The following is a 26,972-nucleotide window of genomic DNA, read 5'->3' as shown; positions in this document are numbered from 1 at the left end:
TTTGTAGTTCGAATAAACTGCAGTACCCATAATGCACTGTAACCCTTCCGGAAGTCCTTTTCTTTCCCTCCGCCGTCGTTGAAGTCCCTTTTGGATTTACATCGGCGGGTGAGTTGACAGAATCTATGTTAATCCGCGCAATTTAAGGCAATATTTGACCATCCTGACACAGTTTATCAGTCATAGACATTTACTCTACATGTACTAACTAAAATTGACCGTTTTGTTTTTTTATACAGTCACAAAAATTCGCTGTAGAGAAAAATGCTGCTACTGTAGCGGCTGACCGGCTGCCCGTGAAATGGGGTTGTAGTACTCAGTAAAGGCCTGCTGTACAGCGTGGTTTACAGTTAGCATTGTGAAATAGCTACAATAAGCAAGCACAGCATTTAAAAATTAGAATTTATATTTATACTTCAGGCAAACTGCTACAGCGGAGTGCATGTAGCAGAGTAGCATGTGTAGCAAGCTAGCGAAACATTGACTGCACCGTAGGAGCTAGCAAGCTAACGCTGGTCAACACGCTTACCTTGAGTCTCACTTCGCAGCAGACTTGATGTGTCTTTGGTGTATTGCTGTTAATTACACGCTCTGTGACTGCTTTTATCGGCGAGGCAGGGTGCTGTCTTTAAATGTAGCAGCGAGTTACTCGGAGTTGACTAGATGCTATGCTAAAGTTGTGTTTTCATACGGTGGTACACTGGGCAATTCAAGCTAATACAGTCATACAATTGTAAAGCACTAACCTTGTTTTGTGTTTGTCCTCAGTCACCATGGCAGCCCTCAGACCCCTCACAAAACCCAAGATCGTCAAAAAGCGAACCAAGAAGTTCATTCGCCACCAGTCTGACCGATATGTCAAGATTGCGGTAAGTGGGACATGAGAGATCCTCAGCTGGTTGGACCAGTGCTTCTAGCTTCAGTGGTTGACATACTGATGAGTTGTATTTCCTTAACATTGTCCACATCTCTCAACAGAAAAACTGGCGTAAGCCCAGAGGTATTGACAACAGGGTCCGCAGGAGGTTCAAGGGTCAGATGCTGATGCCCAACATTGGTTATGGTAGCAACAAGAAGACCAAGTACATGCTGCCAACTGGCTTCAAGAAGTTCCTGGTGCACAATGTCAAGGAGCTCGAAGTCCTGATGATGAGCAACAAGTAAGTTGTGAATGCTTATACGAAGGAAGTAAACTCTAATGCAGATAATGCTGTCACCTCAGTGGTGTAGATGTGTTTTAAATTCCATTTCAGCTCTTAACAAAAGTGAAAAATGTAAAGAGAATAGAACGTCTAATTATTTTCATTCAATTCAATTCAATTCAATTTTATTTGTATAGCGCATATTTACAACAAGTAGCCATCTCATAACGCTTCACAAAGGCAGAAACAGAAACACCCAACAATCCAAAACATCTGGAGTCTCATACAGCTGAACCCTAAATTATTCACAGCCATGCCAACGTTTTGATTTATAGTGATATTTTTGTTTTATTTGTTAGTAACAAATAAGCGTGAGTCGTTTTCCAGTTCTCAGCAACAAGGATTTGAGGTGATTAGACTTAAAATAGGTGAAATACTTTAGTTCATGCATTTTTATACAGCGCAAACATTTCAGCTATCAGTATTTGGTAAAATTGTTGAATAACAGATGAGCTTGAAACTTGTTTCAAAATTGTCCATGTCAAGCATTCATTTACAGTCTTCACAGAAAACTTGGATGTAATCTACATTTTACAAACTTAAAATCAATTGAGCAGTAAACCAATGTGGAACGCTTGTGTTCTCAATCTTGCATATCTGGGGAATTTTTACTGAGTAAACAATGCTCTTTTCTAAATGTAGTTCATTCAGTGTGTGTCAATGATTTGTAGTACGTAGACATTTTGATGGGAATAATCACAAATGAGGACGTCGTTCTAAATGTAGGAACTGTCATGAGGAAGTCCACCTAAGTTTTATTTCAACAAAGCTTAATTTTGCAACAACCTAATATTGGAAATCTTGATCTGTTAAAGGAGTGAGGTTTTTAACAATTGAGTATTTAGATGGAAGCCATCAGGCCAGAGTCGGAGTCTGCTAGGATCCACAGGGAGTTGGTTTTTTATTTTATTTTATTTTATTTTTTAATGCAATTTTGCTGTGGTGTATTTAAGAAGATAAGATGCAAGTCAAAGTCTACCTCTTGACACCTTTCCTCTGAGCAGGACTTAGTTGACAATTAATTGATAATTGATCGGTGATAATTAATTAATTGGTAATGTCCACTCTAATGCGTCTATCAATTCTTTTAACAGACCTTTATTTAAAATCTTCAGTTCGTTGCAGCAGATGTTTTTCTTTGGTATTACTATTCACACTACTCGTTTTTGGTTCCTGTCAGCTACAGTGAGCACAACAGAGCTACACTGTTGCGGCAGCTGCAAAATCGCTTCGGTTCATTGTAAAGGTCTTCAAAGATCCAAGGCTTAGAGGGTATGGGTGCAGTTCTGAAGGCGAAAGAAACACACAGGTCTACGTGGCACTTTGGCAGTTTCCATGTATTTGCTTCTCTCTTTTTCCCTGTCCTCATATATACTATATTTTAACACAGCTAAATTCCCAGTAAAGCGGGAACCATTTACATATTTTTTCTGTTGTCAACAGTGGAATGAGTATGAAATAGGGACTGAACTGTGTCCCATTAGGACTGCATGGTGTCACTTCTGAGCTGCTGCTCTGCGTTACAATCCAGATTTTTATGATTGCAAAATTTTCAGACAAGCTCCCTATACACACAACTTTTTAAATAATGAAATATGTGTATTTGGCTGTATTTCCATAATATTCAGTGTTCCTGCAGCTTTTTTCTACTTTATTAGAAACTTGTACTTTGTAGTCTGGCAGTTTAAGCAAAGGCAGGTAATTTGATTTTAAAGTGTATCATTTTCAACTTGTGCAACGTTGGTTAACAAACCAAACGCATGCAGTTGCTTCAGCATAAAATCCTGTTCACACCTTTTGCTTCTCTAACAGTTCATTTCCACAGAATCAAGTAGACCATGTTTTATTAACATTGTTTGAACTGTAATATTTTAATGAAGAAATTTGTGGAAATGGCAAAGATTTGCTTTAAATGTTAAATGAACTGTGTGAAATCTCTTTAAAGCAAATTTTGTCCCTTTCTAGTGCGTTGTCTGGCTCTTTTCATCCACTTTTTCTAAGGCAGCAGCTTAGTTTGAGCAGCCTGTTAACATTATTGAGTACACAAACCCATTGAAATGCTACTTTTGTCAATAAGGATATGTTTTAAAAAGCTCAACATCAGCTACATCTAATCAAGCAAAGCCAACCATCAACTGATATGTAGGTCACTAGCTGCACTGTGAACCAACATCCATCGTTAACCATTTTGTATCGTTTCACTTCTGTTCAAAATGAGCGCATTCAGATGAATGGTATACTTCCATATTCCCACTGTTTTAATCGTTTGGATGAGTGAGAAATCTCCAAAGGGAGATGAAATACATGTTACAAATTTTGGTTATAATAGTTTAACAGTAAAAAGTCAAAATTATTAAAATGCAACCAGGAACATTTTGTAGAGGCAATCACTTTTAATCAGTCATAGATTCATGGGCTTCATGACCTGCCTTCACTGGCATGTTTTAGAGACACTGAGAATTTAGTGCGGTAGTTTACCCTGTGCACAGACATTTGCATTAGAACTGGCTTTTCATCTGCCGTGTATGTAAATACAAGTACAGCAAAAACACAAAATCAAATGTCAGTTAATTTTATGTAATGAGTGCATTGTTTGTTAAATAACTTGGATACAATTTTTAGTTTACAATGGCTGTGTAATATTAGAAGTGTGGTTTTATTTGCAATGTTCTAGCCCTGAAAATATTTCAAATTGAAAACATTTAAATGAAAACAGTTGGTCGATAACTAAACCTTGGTTTCTTTGCTTTTGAAGGACTCACTGTGCTGAGATCGCCCACAACGTCTCCTCAAAGAACAGGAAGCTGATCGTGGAGAGGGCAGCTCAACTGGCAATCAAGGTCACCAACCCCAACGCCAGGCTCAGGAGCGAGGAGAACGAATAAACTGCCTATTCAAAATAAATGCTTTAAAATGGAAACTGGCTGGTAGTCTGTTTTTCTGCACTTTGCTGCTGATCAACAGGGTTATTGTGCAGGTCAGGAAATCTTAAATGTGTAAAGCCAGTTTCAAGTCTGAATCTTGAGCTGCTTTCATGAAGGGGAAAAGTCCATGTAGTTAAATTTTAGATGCTGAAGTGATGAATGGAAGCACATAGCACGCAGACAAACTTGAGCTTGTGCTCTGGCAAATGTGTTGATGGGTTATCCAAGAACCCAGTATTGGGGTGTTTGATCATGTGTAGGGGTGGCTGAGAAACAACATGAAAGTGATCAATCCCACCCAACTCACAAGCAGCCACAGAACCGGATTACGATTTGATGTTAGCTGGAGTTACTTGTACACCTGAGGAGTTGGCTTTAACTTCTAGGGTGTACCAAGGCCTAAATAACAAACACAATGAAAGAAGATAAACTACAATAAATAATGTTACCTTATTGTCTGACAAAAATTATGAAAAACAAAGTCTACAAGACCAACAAAGCCACTCACATATCAAAAGCTGCAGGTGGACATGCAGGTTGCAAGAGTTTGTCATGTCTGCACACCTACATTAATAAACATGCAGGCATCCACACCTGGCACACGTCGTTCATAAGTTCCGCTCTGAGGAAAGACAACATACCGGTTACACAACAAAACACAACCGCAGTCATGCTGTAAAATACCTGAGATGTAATTTTGTCAAATGGAGTCACCGTTACTTCTGTGGTATATTTAAAACAACATCCGTTGAGCCAAAGTGCTTCCCATTGGAGAAATAAGAGTGGCATTACCTAACAAGTTAAGATAACAGGGTTAAGACACTACAGTATTATGTATGAAGTGTATTTATGCAAATAATTTATGTATAATAAGGTTTAAACCCTACAAAGTTACATAAAATACAAAGTCACCCAACTAAATTGAAGAGTAAGGTTTAAACTACATAAATATGGATTATATAAATGTACCTGATTAATAAAAATAAAAAGTTTTCTTTAGTGTTTAGTCAAGTTTACTTATTTATAACATCAAGACAAGTTTGTTTCTGACAGTCATTTATATTCGTATTGATGGTGGAGGGTCATCCAATTTCAAAGAAGTAGAGAGGTGACAGTTAGTTTGGACGGTAATAGTTCATAGGTGAGACCTTTCTTTGTGTTGTATGTCACATGGACGTTAAAATGATAAACTCCTGCACGAGTTGGCATCTAAACTGATGGCTTCAGAGTTGGTTGTATTCTCCCTTGGGTTAATGGCATTATTCCTCACCTCCTTCCAGATGACTGGACGCTGGATCAGAACAAAAGGGGCAAAATGCCCGAAGAAGAGCTTTGACCCATATTATAAATGGAGGAGGCCACATAACTTTGTGTAAACGCTGTTCTCCTTCCAAGATGTGATCTAGGCAAGCTTTTGACAGAATACTTTACAGTTTGAGGCCCTTTGCTCTCAAAGAACATCCTGGACTTTGGCCTGGCCAAATAAGTTGCATTAAAAATCGCAAATGTGATCTTAAAGCTGTGTTGATACTGGATAGATGTGCTGGAGGCAAACTGCAGCTGTGGAAAATTGGACATTTTAGTTTTCCACATAATTAAATGGCAATGTTGAATAGAAGGAAGCATCCTGTCAGTGAAGTTTAGGAAAATCTGGGGAGATTTCATATTGCTCCTCTATTCCATTGGGGCCTTTTACTTTGTAACAGAGTTGGCTTTACAGATGGGTATTTTCACATTTTTTGAAGAAAGAGGAGTACTGATCATTTGTGAAATGTGTTCCAGGCAGGTTACAATAAATGTTTTCTGTTAAATACCTGAAATGATGCTTAATCTTAACTACAAGGTCCCTTCACAGCTACAGAGGACATGATGCAGTTTTATTTTTTTACACACAGAGCAGTATTAACCGTGGTAAATTGACGGAGTGCCCCTTTAGATAACGTGCCGCGTAAGGAGGTTTTGGAATTGTAGTATTTAGTCAGTTTGACATTATGGATGAGCATATTCATACAAATCCTCTGCTGACATGCTTATATAATATAATCATTAGATTTTTAAAAAAAATTATCAAAATCATTGCCTTGAATTGGCCTGTTCAGGTTGTATACTGTTTTTTTTTTTTGTTTTTTTTTTACGATGTTCAGAGCCGGTTCCCTGCAGAGAAAGTTTCCATTGCATTCTGGCAGGCAAGCTGTGCCCCACAGCCCTGAGCCCTCTGCCATCTGCTCCTGTAAAACTGACATTGCCAGAGATGCAAAAACATAACATTTATTTAGCCAGTCAGCTTGTGGCTGCTTGGATGTGGAAGTAACTTACCAATGACGGTTGGAAAAAAAAACAAGGCGCAATGTTGGATCTGAGTCTTTTTTAAAAAACCTGCACCTGTTTGTGGAGCGGCCTGGAAGACTCACCTGGGAGGACTGGACGTCCTCCAGAGAGGGAGGAGAACATGAGAACAGCAGGGCAGGCAGGGACTGCAATGTCTGAGAGATGGTGAAAGCTTCAGGAAGAGGACAGAATCTGTTTTTTCCTTTTCACTGGTCAAAAAATGAACATGTCAGCAAGGGTAGTGTTCGGAAAAGGGCGCCTCACCCCCAAACAGCTCTCCTTCGCCTTCCCTCAGACAGATTCCCTGAGGAAAGGCAGCCGGTCGGCAGGAGGAAAGAGGAGGATGTTTTCTTTTTCTCTCAGATGTCGACTGGGCATCATCAGAGGGAGGACCAAAGGTAAAAACCTACAGGAAAAATATTTAACCTTAAAGTTTAATGTTTATCAAGACAGTTTTATGGCTCCAGTCAAAATTTCTTAACTTTGCTAAGTAAAATAATCACAAACTTAAGCAAATTATCTGAACTAATTTTTCAAAAAGGGTCAGACTGATTGTAAGTGTGCTGCAGGCCTGTCAAACTTTGTATTTCCTTGACTAAAATGTGGGATTTTTAATCTTAGTGGTGAACCGGAAAGCATGTTAGACATGTGTTTCCTCTGAATCTTTCCTCACTCGTTGATCTGCGCTGGGTGACGAGTGAATTAGTCATTTTGCTCCTTCGACTTTCGCTTGCAGCTGGAGTCGATCACCATAAGATGGCAGTGTGGTCAGTTTGATCGATGACGAGGTTGAGATTCAGGCCCTTCTGCCCAGAACGGCCACATTGTCAGTGTAAAGTTAAAACGTGGGCTATTTTCAGGGTTAGTTTACAATAACGGAGAAGGAAAATTGGAAAATAGGTGCTATATAGAGAATACGGTCACACTCTTCTTGAAGATCTTCATTATTTTCCACCTTTCTCTTAACCTTTCTTTGTTTTCTATTGAGGTTGAGCACTCCCAGCATCTGTTTGTGCGCCAAGGTCACCGCAGCACTTCTTGTGTTCCTAATCTAATCAATCTCTCACACGACATCAATAATGTTGATTTCCAGTCTCGAAGAAGTGCAAAAGAGTCCATTTTTTATTATAACCAAACCTGACTGTTCCCAGAGGTTTTTATCAGTCTGCCCCATCTCCCAATTCTCTTTTATTCTGCTGGAAATTAATTAGTCTCGCTCTGAAAGACTACGCTCGCTCACATTGTAAATGGGGTATTAAGGACAAAAGTCTCTGAGGAAATTATCTACACCAAAGAGTACTGTGTCCACTGGAACAGCTGACTAATTAGGCTCCATGCAACAGCAGGTAAAAACATGGAAATGTTTGTTTGTAATCGCTTTACGCATCTGTACATGAGGCCGCTGTAGAACCGAGGGTATAGTTTCATTGTGAATGTCAGAATTGAATGTGTTTTGGTTGCGCTGTGTGGTTTTGTTGGTTTGGCACCTTTTTTTTTGTTTATTTTTCTCTGCTTTCAAAGTCTCAGTGATGCTCTTCACAGGGAGCCAAAAAAACAAACCAAAAAAAAAAACAGGCAGATGAGGTTCAGAGGAGCTGCCAGTGTGGCTGGAAGAGGGTGGTTGTTGGTGGTTGGTGGCTGCGGGGGTCAGGAAGTGGCAGGCGTCGAGGCTTGTGTGCATGACAAATGGTCAGACAGGTGCAGCCACGGGGCCACAGTGTTTGGGTGGAGGCACCTCCGCGGGTCGAGGATTAGCAAAGGGCCCTTAAACTCTCCCGAGGGGGAGGGGGGAAGTGTGACAGGTCAGGCCTCAGAAGAAATACATCTGAATTTCACAAAGTTGCTCAGATTCCAAGTGTTCCCGGTTTTTCTTTCTGTTTGTGATCCATGCATTTATTTTCACACCATCACAATCAGAATCTGTCACTTGTGCTTGACAACTGCAGAGTGTTGTGGATCAGTTTTAGTGGCTAGACATGCGTGCAGCTGTTCTGCACAGGCATTTTGCATATGGATTTGCTGCTATGTGCTTGTGTGTGTGTGTGTGTGTGTGGGAAAGAGAGAGAGAGAAAGGCATTGTGCAGATACAAGCTGTGTAAAATGAGTGCAGTCTCTATGTGAGAAAAATGTGACACTGTGCAGGGCTGACAATGAATGTGCAGGTGGTGTTAATTGTGCCGAGAGTTTAGTGTGTGGGGTGTGTGCAGATTTGTCGTGTCTAATCTGTGTGTGTGTGTGTCTGTACTGGATGTATATATGTGTGTGGGAGGGTATGAGGATGTGTTTGACTTTGTCGGAAATGGATAAAGTGTGTCTGTGTGTGTGTGTGTGTGTGTGTGTGTGTGTGTGTGTGTGTGTGCAGGGGGGAGGGAGTGACTATCGTGTGTGCCTGCCTCACTGAACCCCTCTGGCACAGGGAGAGAGAGAGAGAGAAAGCATGCAAACACACTCCAGCTCTGTATGAGAGAGAGGAAGGGCTATGTGTGAGCTCATGTGAGTGTATGAACGGGGCATGATAAATCCTCTGGAAAACTGACGGACGATTAATTAGAATAGCTCAAAAACGGGACCACGGCGACATGGCAAGAAAAGGACATGAACCGTTTCTCTCCCTGCTTTGGATTTTATAAAAGAGCTGAGCAGATAGTAGTTGTATATTTGTGAGGACTGAGAGGAATCCTCTTGTAAGTTCAAACAGGAGGAGGACGAGAGACCATCTGAGGATCAGAATTTGCCCTCTGGGGCTCCAGACTTACAAACCAGGGACGTAGTTGATGGAAATATTGGACTTGGAGTGAAGGAACAAAGATGTTCTTCTTGTTCGATGTGAGCAGCTGAGACCTGGACTCTCGGGTCGCCTACTTTTACCTCAGGTGGAAACTCAGCTCTCTGCCTGCTATTAAAGATCAGCAAGGTTACTTCCAGAGGGGGGCTGCGCTGAATAACCACAGCCATGCTGTGTGGTCTGAGGAGAGACACCAAGAACAGCATTGGTAAGAGCACCACACTTGGATCTTTAGAGTCAAAGGACACAGCTCATATTCGAGGCAGCAGGAGGTCACTGATCACCTGTAAAGAGCTGCTTATTTCTTAGCAGCTGAGTTACCACTATAGCATCCTGCTTATTGTCGTCTCCCATCCGCTTATCCAAAATGCAAACAAATTTGATTGTGGAATCACTGATTGCAAGAGATGTAGCTCTACATAGCATCCTGTCGGGTAACTGGGGCAGATATAGCAACATAAACTGGGTCTGGAAGGGCCCCAGTTTATAAATAAAGTTTTACATCTGAAAATAGCATTGTGATTTCATTGTCATTGTCAGCACCGCCCCCATATTTAACCTACATTTGGATTGGATGGCATACAGTGCCCTGAATTAAACCAGGAGTTAATTAACTCACCACATATTTACGCAGGAAGGAGGAATTTAATTTTCACTGGCCAGGTACTTCAGATGCAGCGTCTCAAGCGAATCGCATTCTTGAGACAGCAACTGACTTCCTCCACGAAGAAATCAGGGCTCAGATTAATTTTCTGTTTTGTTTTACAATGTCATTTTTGGGGGCTGTTTATAATCAGTCCCATCCTGATGTTAATTCCGGCTCTGAAGGGGAGCGATGGTTATTTTAAGCTGGAGGAGGAAGGCTTGATGGTACAGTAGCAGTCAGTCACGTGCAGCTCGTTGGGTCTGCGTAACCCAGAGCTAATGTTGCCTTTTGACTGCAATGACAGCTGCTGGACTGTCAGGGCCCCCAGGAGCCCGCGTGGCTACGAGGCTTTCGCCTATTATGTGTTTGTGATGTGTCACTCACTTTGTGTGTGTGTGTGTGTGTCTAGCCTCAAAGCCACTGGACATGGTATTTGTGCAAGGATGTGGGTAAATCTGTGTGAAATACCATATTATGCATGTGTGTATTCTGTACATCACCATAACATGCAAGTCCAATAGAGATATTTTTGTAGTTGGGGTCTGACTCATGCAGCTGTGTGCACACGGAGGCTGAATTTTCTGCTTTCCTCCTTGTGTCCCGAGGCTCGCTAAAGGTTTCAGGTCAGTGAAGGAATGACAAAGGATCTTTGCCTCTCAGCTGTCTAAAGGCTTCATCTTCAGTCGGACAGATGTGTGGGCTCCATGTGGACAGTGATGAAGCAGTGGGCTTGATGCCCTCTGAGCACTTGTTTCCCCCAGTCCAGTCTTGACAGAGCAGCACGGATAACAGAGAAAGACGTCAGGTTAACTAAACTGGCATTTTTCATGTTGAGCTGATAAACTCTCAGACCTGAGATGTAACCTCTTCAAAAAATGTAATATCTCTGACCTCTAGAGCAGTGGGTAATGTTTTGACCTTTATTTCTTTATTGCACTATACAGTTCAACAAGACAAAGGGTTTTTGTCTCTTATTATTCTTTTACTTGCCTCAGTTTTGTAGTAAATCAAGTTTTAGGGGATGCACACAGTATGATGTTGCATGCAGATGATTCAATGAGTCATGCAGTGGAGTTGAATCTCACTTTTACCGGCACCATTTAAAGCATGACCAATTAGCTATTAGTAATTACTGTTTGCAATGTGTCTGAGACAACTGTGACTTATTGACTTTTCTACTGAAGAAAACTTTAAATCTTGATAATTCTCAGGCATCTCTGGAGCTACAAAGTTTGTGATTTTGACTGATCTCTTGATTTTTGGGCATTTATTCCAATTGGATAATGGAGCTAATATGACACTCACTGAATGTGAGTCACACAGGATCGAAAATTAGTCCCTGCATTAGTTCTGTGCCTGTGTTTTACCAAATCAAGGAAACAAACTAACATAATTAACATTGTGCTGTTTTTAGAACACCACTAGAAGCAGCAGCCCGTCTGTGTTACTCTCAGCATGTCCCCTCTTTAACTTGTCCAAGCCTCGTGTTGTTAATGAATGAGGGCCGTTAGTAGAAGTAAGATTTTAATCCAGTGTCCCCACTGTGCAGTACTGAAGCAGTCATTGGAGACTTGTGCTTGTGAAGACTTCAGTTAGACGCCTGCAGTGAAAGGCAGTAACATGCCCCTGTCCACTCTTTAAAAGAGGACCTGGCACAGCTCTTCTTCAAGTTTGCAATATGATGTTCAATCACTGCACTAGAAAGCTGAAAAGGTAATCTGCAGTGGACAGGATTAGAGAAGTGCAAAGTCAGTTTCCTCATCACTGTGGCTGCTGACACGGTTGTGCGGCTGCATTCAGGTTCAGAAAGCTGGGCAGTGGCTCTGCTAATCTGAGGACAGCCCTGTGCTGTGTCAAAAAAAAAGGGTCCCACTGTGGATGAAATTTTTTTTTTTTAAATCAGTTTCTCTGCAGAGCAGATTGAATGTGTCCCTGCTTTCTGTAGCAGCTGCTGTAAATGACATGAAAATGATGATTTCCTCTCCATGCAAGAACACTCCATTAACCGCATGCTGTTCCTTCAAGAATATTCCCATGCTTTGGTAGTCGCGTACATCAAGCCTGCCGCAAATGTATTCGTGTGTTAAATGGTTTTCAAGGGTCTTTGCTACAGACAGAGAGGAGCTATTTGAAACCCTTGACCCTTTTATAGAATTGTCGTGGAAACAGAGTGGGGTGACCTTTCAGGGTCGTGAGTTCAGGCCGATCACTCTGGTTCGGTTAATGCCTGACGGATGTGCCTGTTGGCTTAGTGCTGTTTCCCTGCCAGAAGCCCCCGCATTACCCAGGGTGAAGTTCAAAGCATGAAAGTGTGGGCTGCTGTCATGATGTGCAATGAGCGGTCATGTTCATTTAGCCTTCTGCTGCAGAGTTTTGCTACACATCTTACCTCGCTGCTGTCTCCTCAGATGAAGGACCATACTCAAAGGGGAGCAAAGAGTCCGGGGCAACTGACCAATCCCATTCGTCCCGGAGGCGCAGCCTTTCAGGTACAATACAGTCAAACCTGACTTCACATCTTTCGGTTTTGTCTGTTGTCTGATTCATGCTGCTGTGGCCCGTTCACTGGGGTCCTCAAAGAGAGGAAGAGTCATGCCATCTTTGACTGAGATGTGTGTGTGTGTGTGTGTGTGTGTGTGTGTGTGTGTGTGTGTTTTGTGTTTTGCTTGATGTTGCACTGTTTTAAATGCTTAGATAAGGTGAAAAAAATGCTTGTATGGCAAACCTGCCATTGGTACTAAACTACACTTAGTAGACTTCACATAGAGCGATTTAACAGCACAGCACATTGTGAACAGAATGAGTCCTGTGATGAAACTGTATAACCACATATTCATCAATTGATGCCAAACTCATTTTCATTCACTTACAATGAATACAATTGGATTTCAATTTGTGGCTGGATTAGTTCGACATCATTTTCAGTGAGTGTCTTTTTGTAATAATGCATTGCCTTTGTCTCCATTATCAGCATTTAGTGTGGTATTAATAAAATTGATTCCATCCACCTTGTCCTCCTTCTGAACCTGCCACAAAGATTCACTCAGATTGAAAGATGTAAAGGAACTCGAGAAAGGCAGGAAAGTGAGAAAATAAAGTATAAGGTCGCATGTCAGAGAACATTTTCTGTGAAAGATTCAGGAATGGAGTCTTTCATTGCCTCTCAGAAAGGGTGATTCTGTCAACCAGATGCTAATGCTGACTGTGGATCTGTGCCTGTGTCTGTATCTGTCAGCAGAAGAGTATCGAGGAGTGACCACAGTGGACCTGATGAAAAGGGAAGGCAGCAGCCTTGGCCTCACAATCTCCGGAGGGTCTGATAAGGATGGCAAGCCCAGAGTGTCAAACCTACGGCCAGGTGGGCTAGCTGCCAGGTGAGATCTCTGCTCTGTGATGCACTTAAAAGCTGGCAACCACACCAAGCTGTCCGGACTTGTTATTCTGCCCCCGCAAACATACACGTGTTGCAAAGTTACACCAGCTCGCCCTAACTGAAAGACTGTAGGCGTTGGATCAGCTTGCTGTCGAACCAGAGTGAAGCTCCACCTGTTTTTTTGTTTTTTTTAAAATATATATATATATGAGTAAAGTCCCCAAACAAACCGCGTAGATGTGTCTCTAAACTAAAATGTAAATGCATATTGTTATTGTCATGTTCGTGACTAATTTACTGTACAGTGGTAATTGTTCAGTATGAGTCTTTGCTGAGCTACTTTTGATGTTCAGGCACTGCTTAATTAAGATGAAACTAATTTTCCCCAACATCAAGCACATGAAAAGAAAATGTAGTGGGAGACTCACATTTCATGATGATTAAGCAGCACGTGGCTGAAGTGAAACACACACACACACACAAACGCTTTTGTAAGAATGACACAGCCCCTCTGAAAATGTCTTGGCCAAATATGCCGTCGCTTGTCAAGTCCAAGGAAGTTTAAAGACAGACACTGTGCTAATTCTTCCAAGCAGCTTGTCTTCCCACAGCTGAGTTCATGCTTGTGTGGAAGTGCTAGCTAATTTACTGGGTGGAGAGACACGCAGGCAGACAGGAGAGCAACTCGGCAGTGACGTAGTGTGATGAGACTGGACCGCAGTGACAGGCCGCTCAGCTCTGCTGGTTAAGACGTCTCTCTCTGTCTGCTGTCAGTGCTGATTGGCAATAGCCCAAAGGTTACAAGGGCAAGCAATGGCAGAACATCTATTTAATTAATTAGCTCTCCAATGAGCAGTGTGTTGACTCAGAATGTCAAATGTGAGACACCGTGTACAATCACCATGGCTCTCAGCCATCCCACTCTAGAATCCAGTCCACTTTCCACACAGGTGGCTCTGCATGTTCCTCTGCTTACTGCAGGGACGCTTAAAATCAATGTGTCTTTAGAGTGTTCCTAGTTGGGAAAGGGAGAGAAACAAAGATGTAAAATCACACTAGAACTGACAAAATGCATCCTGAGATTATTCTAGCTGACTTTATCCAAGTATCCTGTTATTTATGCAGGAAAACCATCTTCTCTGATGAATGCACGAGTCAAAAACATGCCAACTAGGGTCAAACTTGCCTCCCAAGACCTTAGATAAGTGAAGCAAATTGGGTTCCTTTTGACATTAGGCAATAAGTACACTTTGCATTTTTCAAATTTGAAAAAGGTGGGAAATAAAGCGATTAGATAAAGGTCCAGATCCAGAAGCTAAAACCCAAAGTATGAATCCTGACTTCAGACCTGGAAATCCAATGATGCAGGCAGGGTCGTAATTTGAATGTATGTTTGTCTCCGTACTGCAGGTTCACTTAAAATCACATTATCTTTTCTGTCATGATACAAATTAAAACAGCCAACTGTGATTATCATTTCTGACTCTGTCATACACAGAGACATGATGCACTAAAAACCACCCAGAACACGGAGTCAGATTAGATGTTTGCATCTCGTTTTGATTGCCGGATCAACTCACTAATTACGGGTTGCTTACAGCAATGAGCTGAACGTGTCTGTAAAGCTCCACAGTCTGCAGAGTTGTTGACATCTCTCTCTGTCACATTACAAATGTTTGCAGTTTTAAGGTGTTGAAACTCAGCCCCTCGTTAAGATGCATTCACAATATCAGGTGCCACTGTAATGTAGAACTGAGTTGATAGTTGTGATTTAACGGTGCAGATTTGCAACTTAGGTAACAAATGTTCAGTGAATCTGGAGCTTCTGGAGGCCTCAGGGCAGCAGCCTGCTTCTCCCATTTAGTAACCGAATGTTGACCTTAATGGTCTCTCCGTGACTTTCCACAGGAGTGACCAGCTGAATGTAGGAGACTACATCAAGTCAGTGAACGGCATCAACCTGTCAAAGCTTCGCCATGATGAGATTATCAGCCTGCTGAAGAACATCGGGGAGCGAGTTGTGCTGGAAGTGGAGTACGAGCTGCCTCCATTTGGTAGGTGAAGTCTGGGAGATGAATATTGTGCCTGCATCGTTCTGATTTAATCTCACCAGATTAGAAAAAATGCTCAGCTATTTAAGGAAACAGATGCTTTGTATTTTTAAATGCACAGAGATAGTATAGTGGTTGATAAATAAGCTTATTAGCTGAGACTGTAGACCATGAAGATCCCTGGTTTATGACATGTAAACCATTTAACCTACACAGAGCTCAGCATGAAATTGTGCTATCTGTTAACATTAACTCTCAAAATATCACGTAGAAAAAGGTCAAACATGTAGGAAGAGTATACATGAGAGCTGTCATTACAGGCTGTGGAGTTTTACTTTAAAATACCTACAGGAAGCATCCCCCCTCCCTCTCATCACACCTTGAATATTGCTGTGTTTGGTCTGCAGCCAAATAGACAAGTAAAAAAAGAAGAGCCGAGAGACAGAAAGGGGAGAAAACAAAGGTGATAGGTGCTACACGAATATAAGTTACTGCACTGCTGGGAAACACCTCAATTTGCATGTGCTAAACAACCTTAGTTACTAGGAAATGTGATCAGCCACTAAAATAGCAAAATAAAACATAAATTAGTCCATTTTGTGCATGTGAATTTTTACATATTTACATATTATTGTGGAAATTTTGATTTTTTTCTCAGGGGGATTCCACACTCTGTGACAGATTTGGTCGGCCCCACATTGTTGACTCCTTCAGAGTTCTCAGCTCTCACTAAATGTTCTGAGGCACCAAAAATATTGTAAAAATAACAGAATATAACTATCTTGTAAAAAAAAAAACAGTCAATTTTCCTGCTGTAAGTTACCAAGAGATCACTTGTATTAATTAACGTGTAAAACAACAACATTACCTATAATATGTAATAATAATAATAATAATAATAATAATAATAATAATAATAATAATAATAATAATAATAATAATAATAACAACAATTTTTATGTGCAAACTGCAATAATTGTACAAGATATTTCTTTTTAGACTAATAAATGTATGGAATATTACAAAACCAGTAACCAGTATACGAAACCATTTGTTTTTTAAACTTTCATATGTAACTTTTTTTTTTTTTTTAAGTGGGAAAATTGCAATATATTTGTGAATGCATTTCAAATCACAAAATGTATGTGTGTTTTTAAAAAAACTAGACATGCCAATTTATAGTCCATGTTTATGATGTAACTGATTTTTCCATGTGTTCTAAAATATAAATGTAAATATATATGTAAAGGAACATCTGTAAACTCAAAGGATAACATGCTGTAAAATTACAGATTTTATTTCATTCATTCATTCATTCATTCATTCATTCATTTGTTTATTTATTTAAGATTAAGCTGTCTTTATTTGTCTCCCTTGGGGGATATTTGTTTTAGACAGAGGGGTCTGCTGCACAGACACATAGTTATTTATTAATGCATGTGTTTACGCTCACATTTTAACCTTACACATCTTGGCATGTTTTTTTTTTATCAGCAAACCACCAAACCAGGGTTTAAATGCAGATATATGCAGAATTTCAAAAAAGCTGTTTAATGTTTATTTATGTGCATGTGAAGACCAGCTTTACTCATTTTGGAACAAAGTCATTACAGCTGTGTTGAAAGGGTAGTTAGAACCTAAAACCTGTTGGCCAAATTAAGTTTTAAGTTCAACAGCTAGAAATCTTTCAACCTGCAAATCACCAATTCAACGGTTATTGGATTTAATTGATCAAGGCACTGGAAACACAGTTGGTCCCTCATTGCTGCACTGTGGCTGTAAATCATTGGAACAGGTCAAACACAGAGAATTAAGTTACCCTCTGAGATTCATTAAATCATATTTCCACAACGATTTCTTCATTCTCTTAACTGAGCGTGTCTAGATGTTACTAAAATTACACTTTTGGGAAAGCTTTATATATCGTGAGTGTTTCCGTTCTTTTTGTCTAGCTGTATGAGTTTATAGTAATAATGTTATGAATCTGTCATTTCCTCTTTGCTCTTAGTCCAGACCCCCTCAGGAGTCCTAACCAAAACCATAGAGGTGTGTTTACACAAGGAGGGAAACAGTTTTGGGTTTGTCATGAGAGGTAAGTCGACAGGATGTTGTTTTTTTGTCAATAGAAAATACTATGTCTTTGCTGTGTCTCTGTGTTTTGTTAATATTGCTTTTTGGGGGGTTTCGTTTTCAGGAGGCTTCCACGAAGACTGGCGCCGGTCTCGTCCTCTGGTGGTTACCTACGTCAGGCCTGGCGGTCCTGCTGACAGGTAAGAATGTAGACGTCAGACGTTGGCAAGTGTGCGCTGACCATCGTGTTTGTGTATGCATATACAAGTGTAGCGATCTATGTGGCTTTTATGCTTTGTATGTGTTGAACATGCATGAATGAGCCTATTCAGATGATTGTATGTGTGCATGCATGCATGTTTCTGCATTGTATGTATGTAGATGTAGAGCCTAATGAATGTCTTTTACTAATTGTGTTATTTTTCCCCACCATTAAAACCTCTGTTTGCTATAAAAATTTCATTTTTAATATTAATGCATCTAAGTGACGTTAAAACAACAACATTTCCATGTGCACACTACTCTCTCTTTTGCATCCGTGTATGCTCGGGCCGCTGCATGAAACTGTGGCTGTGACACATATAGAGTATGTTATCTCCAAAGCAGAAAGGGCACCGCTGGTCCCGAGGCTAATGCAACATTGCACTTTTCCCCATGAAAACCGAGAGAGCACCAAAACGCTGGAGCAAACATAATTCAACCATCAAAGACTTTACGGCCGTTTATCTTGTTTATCCTTCATCTCACCTGGGAGGAAACGCTCATGTGGAACAGTTTAATCATGCACTGTGACTGGTGTTCAAACGCTTGTATGAGCATCTTGCTCTGGTCGACTGTGTTTTATTTTTTTATTTTTTATTTTTCTCTCTCTTCTCTTTCTCCTTCTGTGTTTCTCCAGAGAGGGAACGTTGAAGGCCGGAGACAGAGTATTGAGCATAGACGGGATGCCTTTGAACAGAGAGAGGCACGCCGACGCTTTGACCATGCTGATGCAGAGCGGCCAGGAAGCTCTGTTCCTGATTGAGTATGACGTCTCTGTCATGGGTGAGCACACACGCACACACACACACACACACAGAGCCACACACACACACACACACACACAAACACACAGAATATGTGGAGGCATTGTAGGGCAGCATTGCTCTGAGGGTAAATAATGTGGCCGTTTGGCAGCGTGGATGTAAGTGAGTGTCGGTGCTGCAGACGCCAACAGGGGAGTCACACGAGCCCGAGAGCAGCAGCGAAAGGGTAGATGGGTGATATGCGGTGCTTTATTAACACGTGTGGGTCTAATCTCGTTAATAATGGCGTCTAACAAATATTTAACAACTGGATACAACATTCAGGGACAGTATTAGCTGTTTCTTTTGTAATTTTTTTTATGTGACCTTCAATGGATTATTGTTGGACATGAGCAAGAGGCAGACATTTGATCATTTGTCCAGAAGCACTGATGACGCTCCATGTTTCAGGAGGCAGGATGACAGACTTTCACAGCAGTGCATTAACCCCCAACCTACCTTTTGTTTTCCCTTAAGGAGCTTTAAATCATCTTAGCCCTCACATCACTCATCGAGTTAGCTTGTTCCAACTTTTCATTAAATCTATATGATGATTACACTGAGAGAAATATTCAGACACAAGATATTTGTGGAGGGGCCCTGTTTTGCACTTGAGCCCACATTTTCCATGAGGAACATACACAATTTAAAAAAAAAAATAAATTCAAACACAAGATTCTGTTGTTTTTTTTTATGAGCTGGTCATCAGTTGGACATATTCTGGGTATCTTGGGGTCTATTCTTGTTTTTTATGTGTTTTGTTATGAGGTTAAAGAGGTACACCAATTCCAATTATCTCTCTGAGAATTTCCATTATCGCTGGCTACATGTGCACCCTATTTATTCAAAAATCATCTGGAAAAGATCTCTAAGAAAATTGCATAGACTGTGATGAATTATGCAATCTTCATTTTCTATCTTTTGATTATGGAGATTTTTTTTTACAGGAGAGCTATCTACATAAGCCAGCTTCTAACCTCTTACTGTCTATTTTCTTTATTTGTGCAAATAATTGAAGATTTAAAAAATAAAGCAGCTGAGGACCAAGATATTCGTCATGTGTAGTGACCAATAATAGTTAAGCTCAAAAAATGCTTTGGGCCAATCAAACCTATATTCCCCAAACTATTTTTAATTTATTTTCCAAGCCAAATAAACTCCACCATCTTTCACATACCCAGTTAGTAACACAATGTTTCAGTTAATGCTCAACCTGAGAAAACCACCATGAGGGTTATTTTCCTCAGACTTAAAAATAAAACCCCTCCAACAGCACATATCAGCATTATTTCAAGCTCTCACCTTATAGTTTTTTAAATTGTTTCTTCATTTCAGTTTTGTTGGGGTCATTCTGTTACAATAATGTTGTTGAAAGGGAAAGAAAACTTGAATACAAACCAGTTTGAGAGCACAGACAGAATCTAAATATCCTCACCGTGGCTTAAATAGTAATACAATATGCCGCTAAACACAGGCGCTCACTACATGACTAAAAGCCTAATTATAACCTCATTTGGCCATGGTGACTAATTCTCAAGATTGCACACTTTGCATTGGTCTGTGCAAAAATAGGGCAGGTCACTGAGGACAGTTGACACACATTATCGTTCTGTGTTTGGGAATTCAGGATTTAAACCTCCTGCCTCGACGCTGAACCAGTCAGAGGGTTTCACATTTATAAGAAAAGATATTTTAGAACTGAAATCTGAAGAAATCAAAACAGCAAGTTTAAACTTTATGCTGGTTACAGCTATTCTTACTCAATGTACGCCTCTTCTCTGAAGCAATGCTGCATCACATCATTTTATGCTGAGCAGTACAACACTTGCTTCGTGCTGCAAAAGACCAGCAACTCACTCAAGATGCTTAACTTTCTCCTACATAGATGTATCCAAAATGACACGTCCCTTTGTCTTTGCTTCAGTCAGGACAGTTAAATGTCAAAAGGAGCTGTGTCAAAATGACAGAGGACAATGAATTGTGTTTCTTTATGTCACTTCTCACTGGGACTCTGAGTACATGCAGTCATTCAACAAGAAAGACAGATATCCTCATAATGTTCAACAACAACGACTCAAATGAAAGTTTCATAAAAGCAGATTCATGAAAGTGAAAATGAACTCTCCCTTAACATGTCACTGGTTATTCAAACATTCCTACCCATCTGGTTTATAACAACTTTATGAGCTTAGTGAATGCTTTTGTTGGGGATGAATACATCATCACCACTTGTGCTTTCTGGATCATTTATAGGCCTTTAATAAGAAAAACATTAAAGGTGTCAGGTTTTGGAAATTCCCTCTCTAGCGTGACAGTTTTGTCTTTTTTGACCAATTCTTTGATTGATTTGGGAGCAGCAGGATACCTGGAACAAAATCAGTTTATGAACTGCTGCAGTTATTAGCATTTATTAGTTATTAGCATTTATGTTTGCAGATTTGCAGACTGACTGACTTTCACTAATGACTCATTATAAATGACTCAGGAGCCATTTTGTGGACCGTACTCACACTTATAACTGAACAGCAAGTATAAACTCCATAGTAGTCATTCAGGGGTTTTCAGCATTCATCAGTGTGACTGAATAGAAACATACAGCAATGTCATGTCCAAAAATATTTTATTTAAAGAGACACAGTGTGACAAGAACATTTCTGAAACCACAAACACAGCATACATATTGTATATGTGGCTCAAACAGAAACGCTTACAACATAAATTCTTAGTGCAGTCTGGAAACAGCTAACCCTTTTTCTTTTTACTGTCTGCAGGCTGCAAATAAATAAAATTAGATGTAAAATAAATTAGCAAAAAGAAGATTCTGGTGTCATAAACTACTTTTGTCATATTGGCTTAACTTGGTGTGTTCGTCTGGTGGTACAAAGCTTCATTTAATTATATAATTAATGGTAATATCATAATAATACTGCAGTTAAAAGACTAAACACTTTTTGGTTCATGTGTCCTACAGCCCATTTCTAAACTCTGATCAACAAAGCAAAAAAACAATGAAGCTATGAATTCCAGCTTATAAATGCTTCATAAACCGCCTTTTTAAAATGTGGTACCACAGCCAAAGTCGATATATTACTGAGTAAAGCTGCAAGAAATGCTTCTAGTGAACTGTCAGCAATTGTGCCAAAACTGTAATTCAATGAACAATCTGCATCTGATCACATTGTGCTCGTCCATGACCGTCTTGAGGTGTTTTTATTGTCACTGGCATTTTATCAGATGCAGTCAGTAACCTCTACCATCCTGTATCTGTCCATGTAATCTGTTTCAGAGGCAGTGCAACAAGCCTCGGGCCCTCTGCTGGTGGAGATCGTGAAAGGTCTCTCAGCCAGCTTGGGGATCAGCCTCACCACAACAATATACAGGAGCAAACAAGTTATTATTATCGACAAGATAAAGGCCGCCAGTGTGGTGGAAAGGTGAGGTAAAACCTTTTAAAATTGTTACCAGTCCGCTGACAGTTTCCTGACAGAAAACTTCCTGACACGGTCCAACCTCTGTCGTCCTGTCTCAGGTGTGGAGCGCTGCATGTAGGCGACATCCTCCTGTCCATAGACGGGACCAGCACTGAACACTGCTCGCTGATGGAGGCCACCCAGCTACTCGCCAGCACCTCTGAAATTGTCAAACTAGAGATTCTTCCAGCCAGTCAGAGCAGACTTCCAATCAGGCCACAGGACACAGGTACGTCCTGCAGCCGACACAAAAAAAACAGAGCAAAACCCTGTTTTGTAGAAGAGAGAAGCCACTGGAGTTGCAAGAATCAGCAGTGAAAGGAAAAATCCTTCAGATAACTGGCTATATTACAACTGCAGCTGATAATTATTTACATTGTTGATTAATTAAATTTTTTTTTTTTTAGATCAATCAATTAATTGTACAGGAAAAATATTCCAAACTTAAAGATAATTACATTTTTGTCTGACCCACTGTCAAACCAACAGACGTATTCCATTCACTAGATTATAAGACGCAGAGACCTTGAGGAAGTGAAAAAATGTATTTAAAAAAATTGTGTTAGACATTATTTCCTCTTTTCTCTCTTGTCACAAATCCGAGACCAGCAGATAATGTCAACTTGGAGTTTATGTGCAAACACAAGGCTGGCAGACTGTGGGTCGACAACAATGAGAAAACAGGCAGGAAATAATCAGAACCCTGCATGGTGGGAAAGCAATGGCAAAAACACACACACTGATAATCTGGCAGGGTGTAACTGGTGGGATGGTGGTATCTACGTGGAGGAACTAATGAGCAGAAGGGCAGGAAAGGTCAGGTGATGCAACAGGTGGGAAAGCAGGGGCAGGTGGGAGAAGCTGGACTGAAATGAGAACACAGTTCCAGCAGAGAAGACAAATGACCAGAGGAGAGTGGATGAAATAAACCGTGATGCTTGTGATCTTTCAGAGGTCCTCAGTCCCGAAAGTTGGAAACCGGTGGATAAAACTGCCTCACCGGATAGAAAATAGTTAAAACCAGCTCTGCTTCAACCAGCTGCAATACTGAAGTTCTGCTTACATTGTTGCATCAATGTTACAAATCTAAAAAATGTCATTTGTATATCAGTCATAAGGGACATTTGCCTGCATCACAAGTACTTCTACTTGTAATGTAGTACCTCTACACTGTTGTCATGGTAATTTTAGGCAAGTCGGTGGTATTTATAATGTTTAATTATTAAGATTGAGACTCTACAGTGTTGTTTATGATGCCACTTAAGAAATATAAATAATACAGTAAAAACCCTAAAAAATTATAGTTTACCTGACTAGACTAGCGACGTTAAGACCCTACATTATTACACATGGAAAACCCAACGGATCCAAAGATTCCCTATGAGTAAGCATATTCGTGACAGTGGAGAGGAAGAACTCCTGTTTAACGACAGAACCAGACTCAAGGGGTGACGGCCATCTGCCTCCACCGGTTGGGGTGAGGGTTAAAGGGAGAAAGAAAAGGGATCGTGGAAAGAAACAAACAACAAATAAGGGAGCATAAACGCTGGGCAGATTGGTGGAACCGGTAGCTGCACATCAGACACCTGCAGCTGCAGAGCCAGAAATACCTGCAGAGAGGAAGTACAGGGAGAGAGAGAGAAGACACAAGGTTAATAACATGCAATAGTGTGTATAAATGCATGGAAGGAGTGAGAAGCGTGAACACCTGTGAAGAACAACCTGAGTGAAATCAGGCTTGGAAATCAGTGGTAGCTTCAAGGGAAAAAAAAAAGAAAAAAACAATGGAAAGAAATCATAACTATTTTGACAAAAGTGGGACAGGATTTAATGTGGAACAGAGGATTTGGTGCAGGAACTGATAAAGCCCTGCTGATTTTAGTTTTAAGGTGTGAGCGGGGGGCTGCGGGGAGTAAATGTGACCTCAAGGCAGAAAACTGAGGTAACATGTTGGTAATGTGCTGTAGAGCTCAACCATTTTCATTAAAGGATTTGAACACCTCTTTTACCAATGTATGTTATATTAGTAATAAAATATGTGTGTAGGTGGGTGGTGCAGTGTTTTAGAATATAAAACAATGCGCATATGTTGCATCTGTAGGTTAACAATGTATGCAGAGCAGTGCCACAGATTCACAGAGGGCAACGCTACCTTATTGACTGATTGCTCCCATGATTGCGTTCAGATTGTGTAAATATGCAATAGACGGATTCTAGTTCCAGCATGTTTTCTCTCACCACATGTATGGTTGCTGCTCTGCTCTTAGCTGCTTCACCTACAGCTGTAAAGAGCCTGGCTGCCTCCCAGCAGCCTTCCTCCACGTGCTCTGAATCAGCCCCATGTGTGTGTGTTTGTGTGTGCACGGTGCACCGCCGGCCACAATCCCTCTGGCTTTGGGTACACACTCAGCCTCTTATGCATACCAACAAGCCTCACACACACACACACACACACAAACGCTCACACACACTTTTTCTGTCAGAGATCATGTTCTTACCACGTTCTGCAGACTTATTTCTGGGTCAGCAGCTGCAGGGACTCCTTAGCATGTAGGCATGGGAGGAACATGACAAAGGGACATAAGCTGGAGTTTAGTCTTCAGTGCTTTACTTTATTCCTATTTTTAATATGTTTCGAACAGTTTTTTCTAAAGTTAAATCCTCTGAAGTGGAGGAGGAACTCAGATCTTTTAATGCTACACTGTAAAAATACACAATGTCACTGTAATCAGGTGAATGTACTTAAAAAGTAAAAGCTGTTCATATTTTTATATATTATGTTTTTGTAGTTTAACAAAATTGTAATTGTTTTTGAACTCATTTCATAGAGTTCATATTAATTTTATAATCAATTGGTTTGAGTGCAATTTTTCAGGAGATGTACCTACAATGGAACATCCTAGTGTTGTTATAGACAAAATAAATGACAAATAAATAGTTTCCAGTGTAATCGTTGAAGCACATGCATCATTTCTCTATAAAACTACCGGCGTTTCTTCTGAAATGTCTATTCAATAACGATCCAGTTCTTGAATAAGGTGTTGTGCAGTTACGATAAGACGATATTTTTACTCCCCGTTTAAGGCACGATTATAAGATGCAATTTGTCTAATCTGCTCGGGGGATTTAATGAGACTGATATGGCCACTAAGAGATTATGAGTTAATGTCTATTCGCAGCAGTGTGAACTGAAAGCGCCATTTCTTGGAGAGATTCCCCTAGGTGAGCTTAACGTAAGCCGCCAGAGCCAGAGCTTTACAGGTTTGATTGAGTGAGATAGAAACTGGTTCTTCAAAAAGGGCCAGAGGTTCTCCTTCATGTATTCTGACTACATACGGCTGGATTTAACCAGGTTCCCCGAGTATGGCAAACATCCCAGACAACACTGTAGTCATCCATGTTTGCAGCAAATCCTCTATCAATGTGAGCAAGTTGTCAGAGATTAGACCCCTGCAAATGAAGCAGCAAGGATTACTGTCACATGTAACATTCAGTGACAAATTTAGCCGCATGACTCTGTAAAGGGAAGTTAATTATCGAGGTGTGTGTCATACAGTGGGTCAGCTGTGTGCCTTTGAACGCATCATGAATACTGCTTGACTGAATGCTCTGTGTCACCACAGGCTTTGACATGAGGGATAAGATGCCTCTCAGCATAAACAACAATCTGTGAATCTCACAATTTCATTCTAAAGAGAAAAGTCAACAGAAATACTAAAAAAGGATTAAAAATGAAACACATTAGCGCTGCCAATCAGATATAATCAGAGACAGACACTCTGCATTAACTCAAATCACGCTTTCAGCTGTGCCCAATCAAGGTCAAGCCACACGCCTCCAAACAGTCAGTATCATTTCCTCATCATGCCCAGCGGCCAGCTCATTCAGACTGTTTTTGCACCTTTGGACTCTTTTGAAAATGAAATGATGAAAACGATCTTCGCTTTGCACTCAGCTTTTTGGAAGCTTGCTCGTAAAAGTAAGATTTTTTTTCTATATTTGTTTTAGACTTCCCATACAGCTCTGTGTGTCTAACGGATTCTTAGATGCTCATCAGACTACATTAAACCACAGGATTTAATCTAGTGTACCATGACGAAGACATTAAATATCAATTACTCTGCTCAGAATTATCCTCCAGGCACTGTGTGGTGTGGTACAAATTTAGACATGGGACTGAAAGCATGATTTCATGGGTAGAATTTAGCAAAACAGAGGAGCGGATCTGGTTGATTTAATGGATGTGTTTTCCTCCATGCTGCTGCAGTAAAAGTGCAGAAAAGCAACCATCATCACTGGGACCAAAGCAGCAACTACTGCCATCCCCCACATGCCAGCCACAGCAAGACATGGAGCAGCCCAAGCCACCCACACAACCAGCAGGACCACTGCAAATGTAAGTTATCACTTGTGACAGCACTGCTGCTGGCGAGACACCATAGCAGGAGCCTTTTCTTCTGCGTGATTGTTAAATCTCTTTTTTTTTCCATGAAGGTTTACCCCAACATTGGTTACTACATTTTGTTCTTTTGTTCCCCCACGACTCAATGCTGCTGCTGTGGATGATGAGTTTTGCTCATCCCAGCCTGTTTGATACCTGGAGTGCTTATGTCTCCTTTCAGCTCTGGTGAGTGGTGGCTTCTCCCCTTCCTCCACAGCCACCTCAGGCTTCAGCAGCCAGGGCAGCAACACTCTGCCCTGCCCCATCGCTCCCATCACTCCCACCAGCCCTCGCAGCTCCACCGGCAAGAGGAGGAACAGGAAGAAGGACCACAAGAGCTCACGTATGTCAAGCGAACATCCCTGTTTAACCCCACATTAAAGGGTCAGTTCAGTCAAATTGCAAAGTATTTCCTCATTCAGACATGTCTGAATCCAGGTGTGTGGTTAATTCCTGCTTTAATTCCAGAAGTGTGTACTATACGCAAACTAATGCCATCTAAGAGGTGCTGATTTCACTGTAAGGTCGTTTGTTTTAAAGCTGTTTGGAGGCACAAATAGCAGTTAGGTGTGAAAATTGTTTTGCCTCTTGAATGAACTGAGCTTTTAGAATGTAAAC

The 26,972-nt window shown here is 40.7% G+C and overlaps 2 protein-coding genes across 2 annotated transcripts in view; both read left to right on the top strand.

Annotated features, from left to right (window-relative positions):
- Positions 1-15: 15 nt before the first annotated feature.
- On the top strand, positions 16-4,122 carry rpl32 (ribosomal protein L32). Its single transcript, XM_008277814.1, has 4 exons — positions 16-108; positions 769-869; positions 979-1,160; positions 3,958-4,122. The coding sequence occupies exons 2-4, from the start codon at positions 774-776 to the stop codon at positions 4,085-4,087; spliced, it is 408 nt and encodes a 135-aa protein (XP_008276036.1). The 5' UTR covers positions 16-108; positions 769-773; the 3' UTR covers positions 4,088-4,122.
- Positions 4,123-9,167: 5,045 nt separating this feature from the next.
- The window catches only part of LOC103354442 (glutamate receptor-interacting protein 2-like), a 32,664-nt gene continuing 14,859 nt past the window's right edge, over positions 9,168-26,972 (top strand). The window contains exons 1-11 of the mRNA XM_008277813.1: positions 9,168-9,447; positions 12,294-12,374; positions 13,121-13,259; positions 15,167-15,312; positions 17,318-17,401; positions 17,504-17,579; positions 18,278-18,423; positions 21,730-21,877; positions 21,973-22,142; positions 26,181-26,309; positions 26,536-26,697. Coding sequence (XP_008276035.1) covers positions 9,408-9,447; positions 12,294-12,374; positions 13,121-13,259; positions 15,167-15,312; positions 17,318-17,401; positions 17,504-17,579; positions 18,278-18,423; positions 21,730-21,877; positions 21,973-22,142; positions 26,181-26,309; positions 26,536-26,697 — 1,321 coding nt within the window. The 5' untranslated portion in view covers positions 9,168-9,407. The remainder of the gene's footprint in view (positions 9,448-12,293; positions 12,375-13,120; positions 13,260-15,166; positions 15,313-17,317; positions 17,402-17,503; positions 17,580-18,277; positions 18,424-21,729; positions 21,878-21,972; positions 22,143-26,180; positions 26,310-26,535; positions 26,698-26,972) is intronic.

The sequence above is a fragment of the Stegastes partitus genome, unplaced genomic scaffold (assembly GCF_000690725.1).
Source record: "Stegastes partitus isolate 25-593 unplaced genomic scaffold, Stegastes_partitus-1.0.2 Scaffold108, whole genome shotgun sequence".
Classification (NCBI taxonomy): domain Eukaryota; kingdom Metazoa; phylum Chordata; class Actinopteri; family Pomacentridae; genus Stegastes; species Stegastes partitus.
The sequence above is the reverse complement of the archived record's forward strand: the minus strand, read 5'-3'. Positions and strand labels throughout refer to the sequence as shown.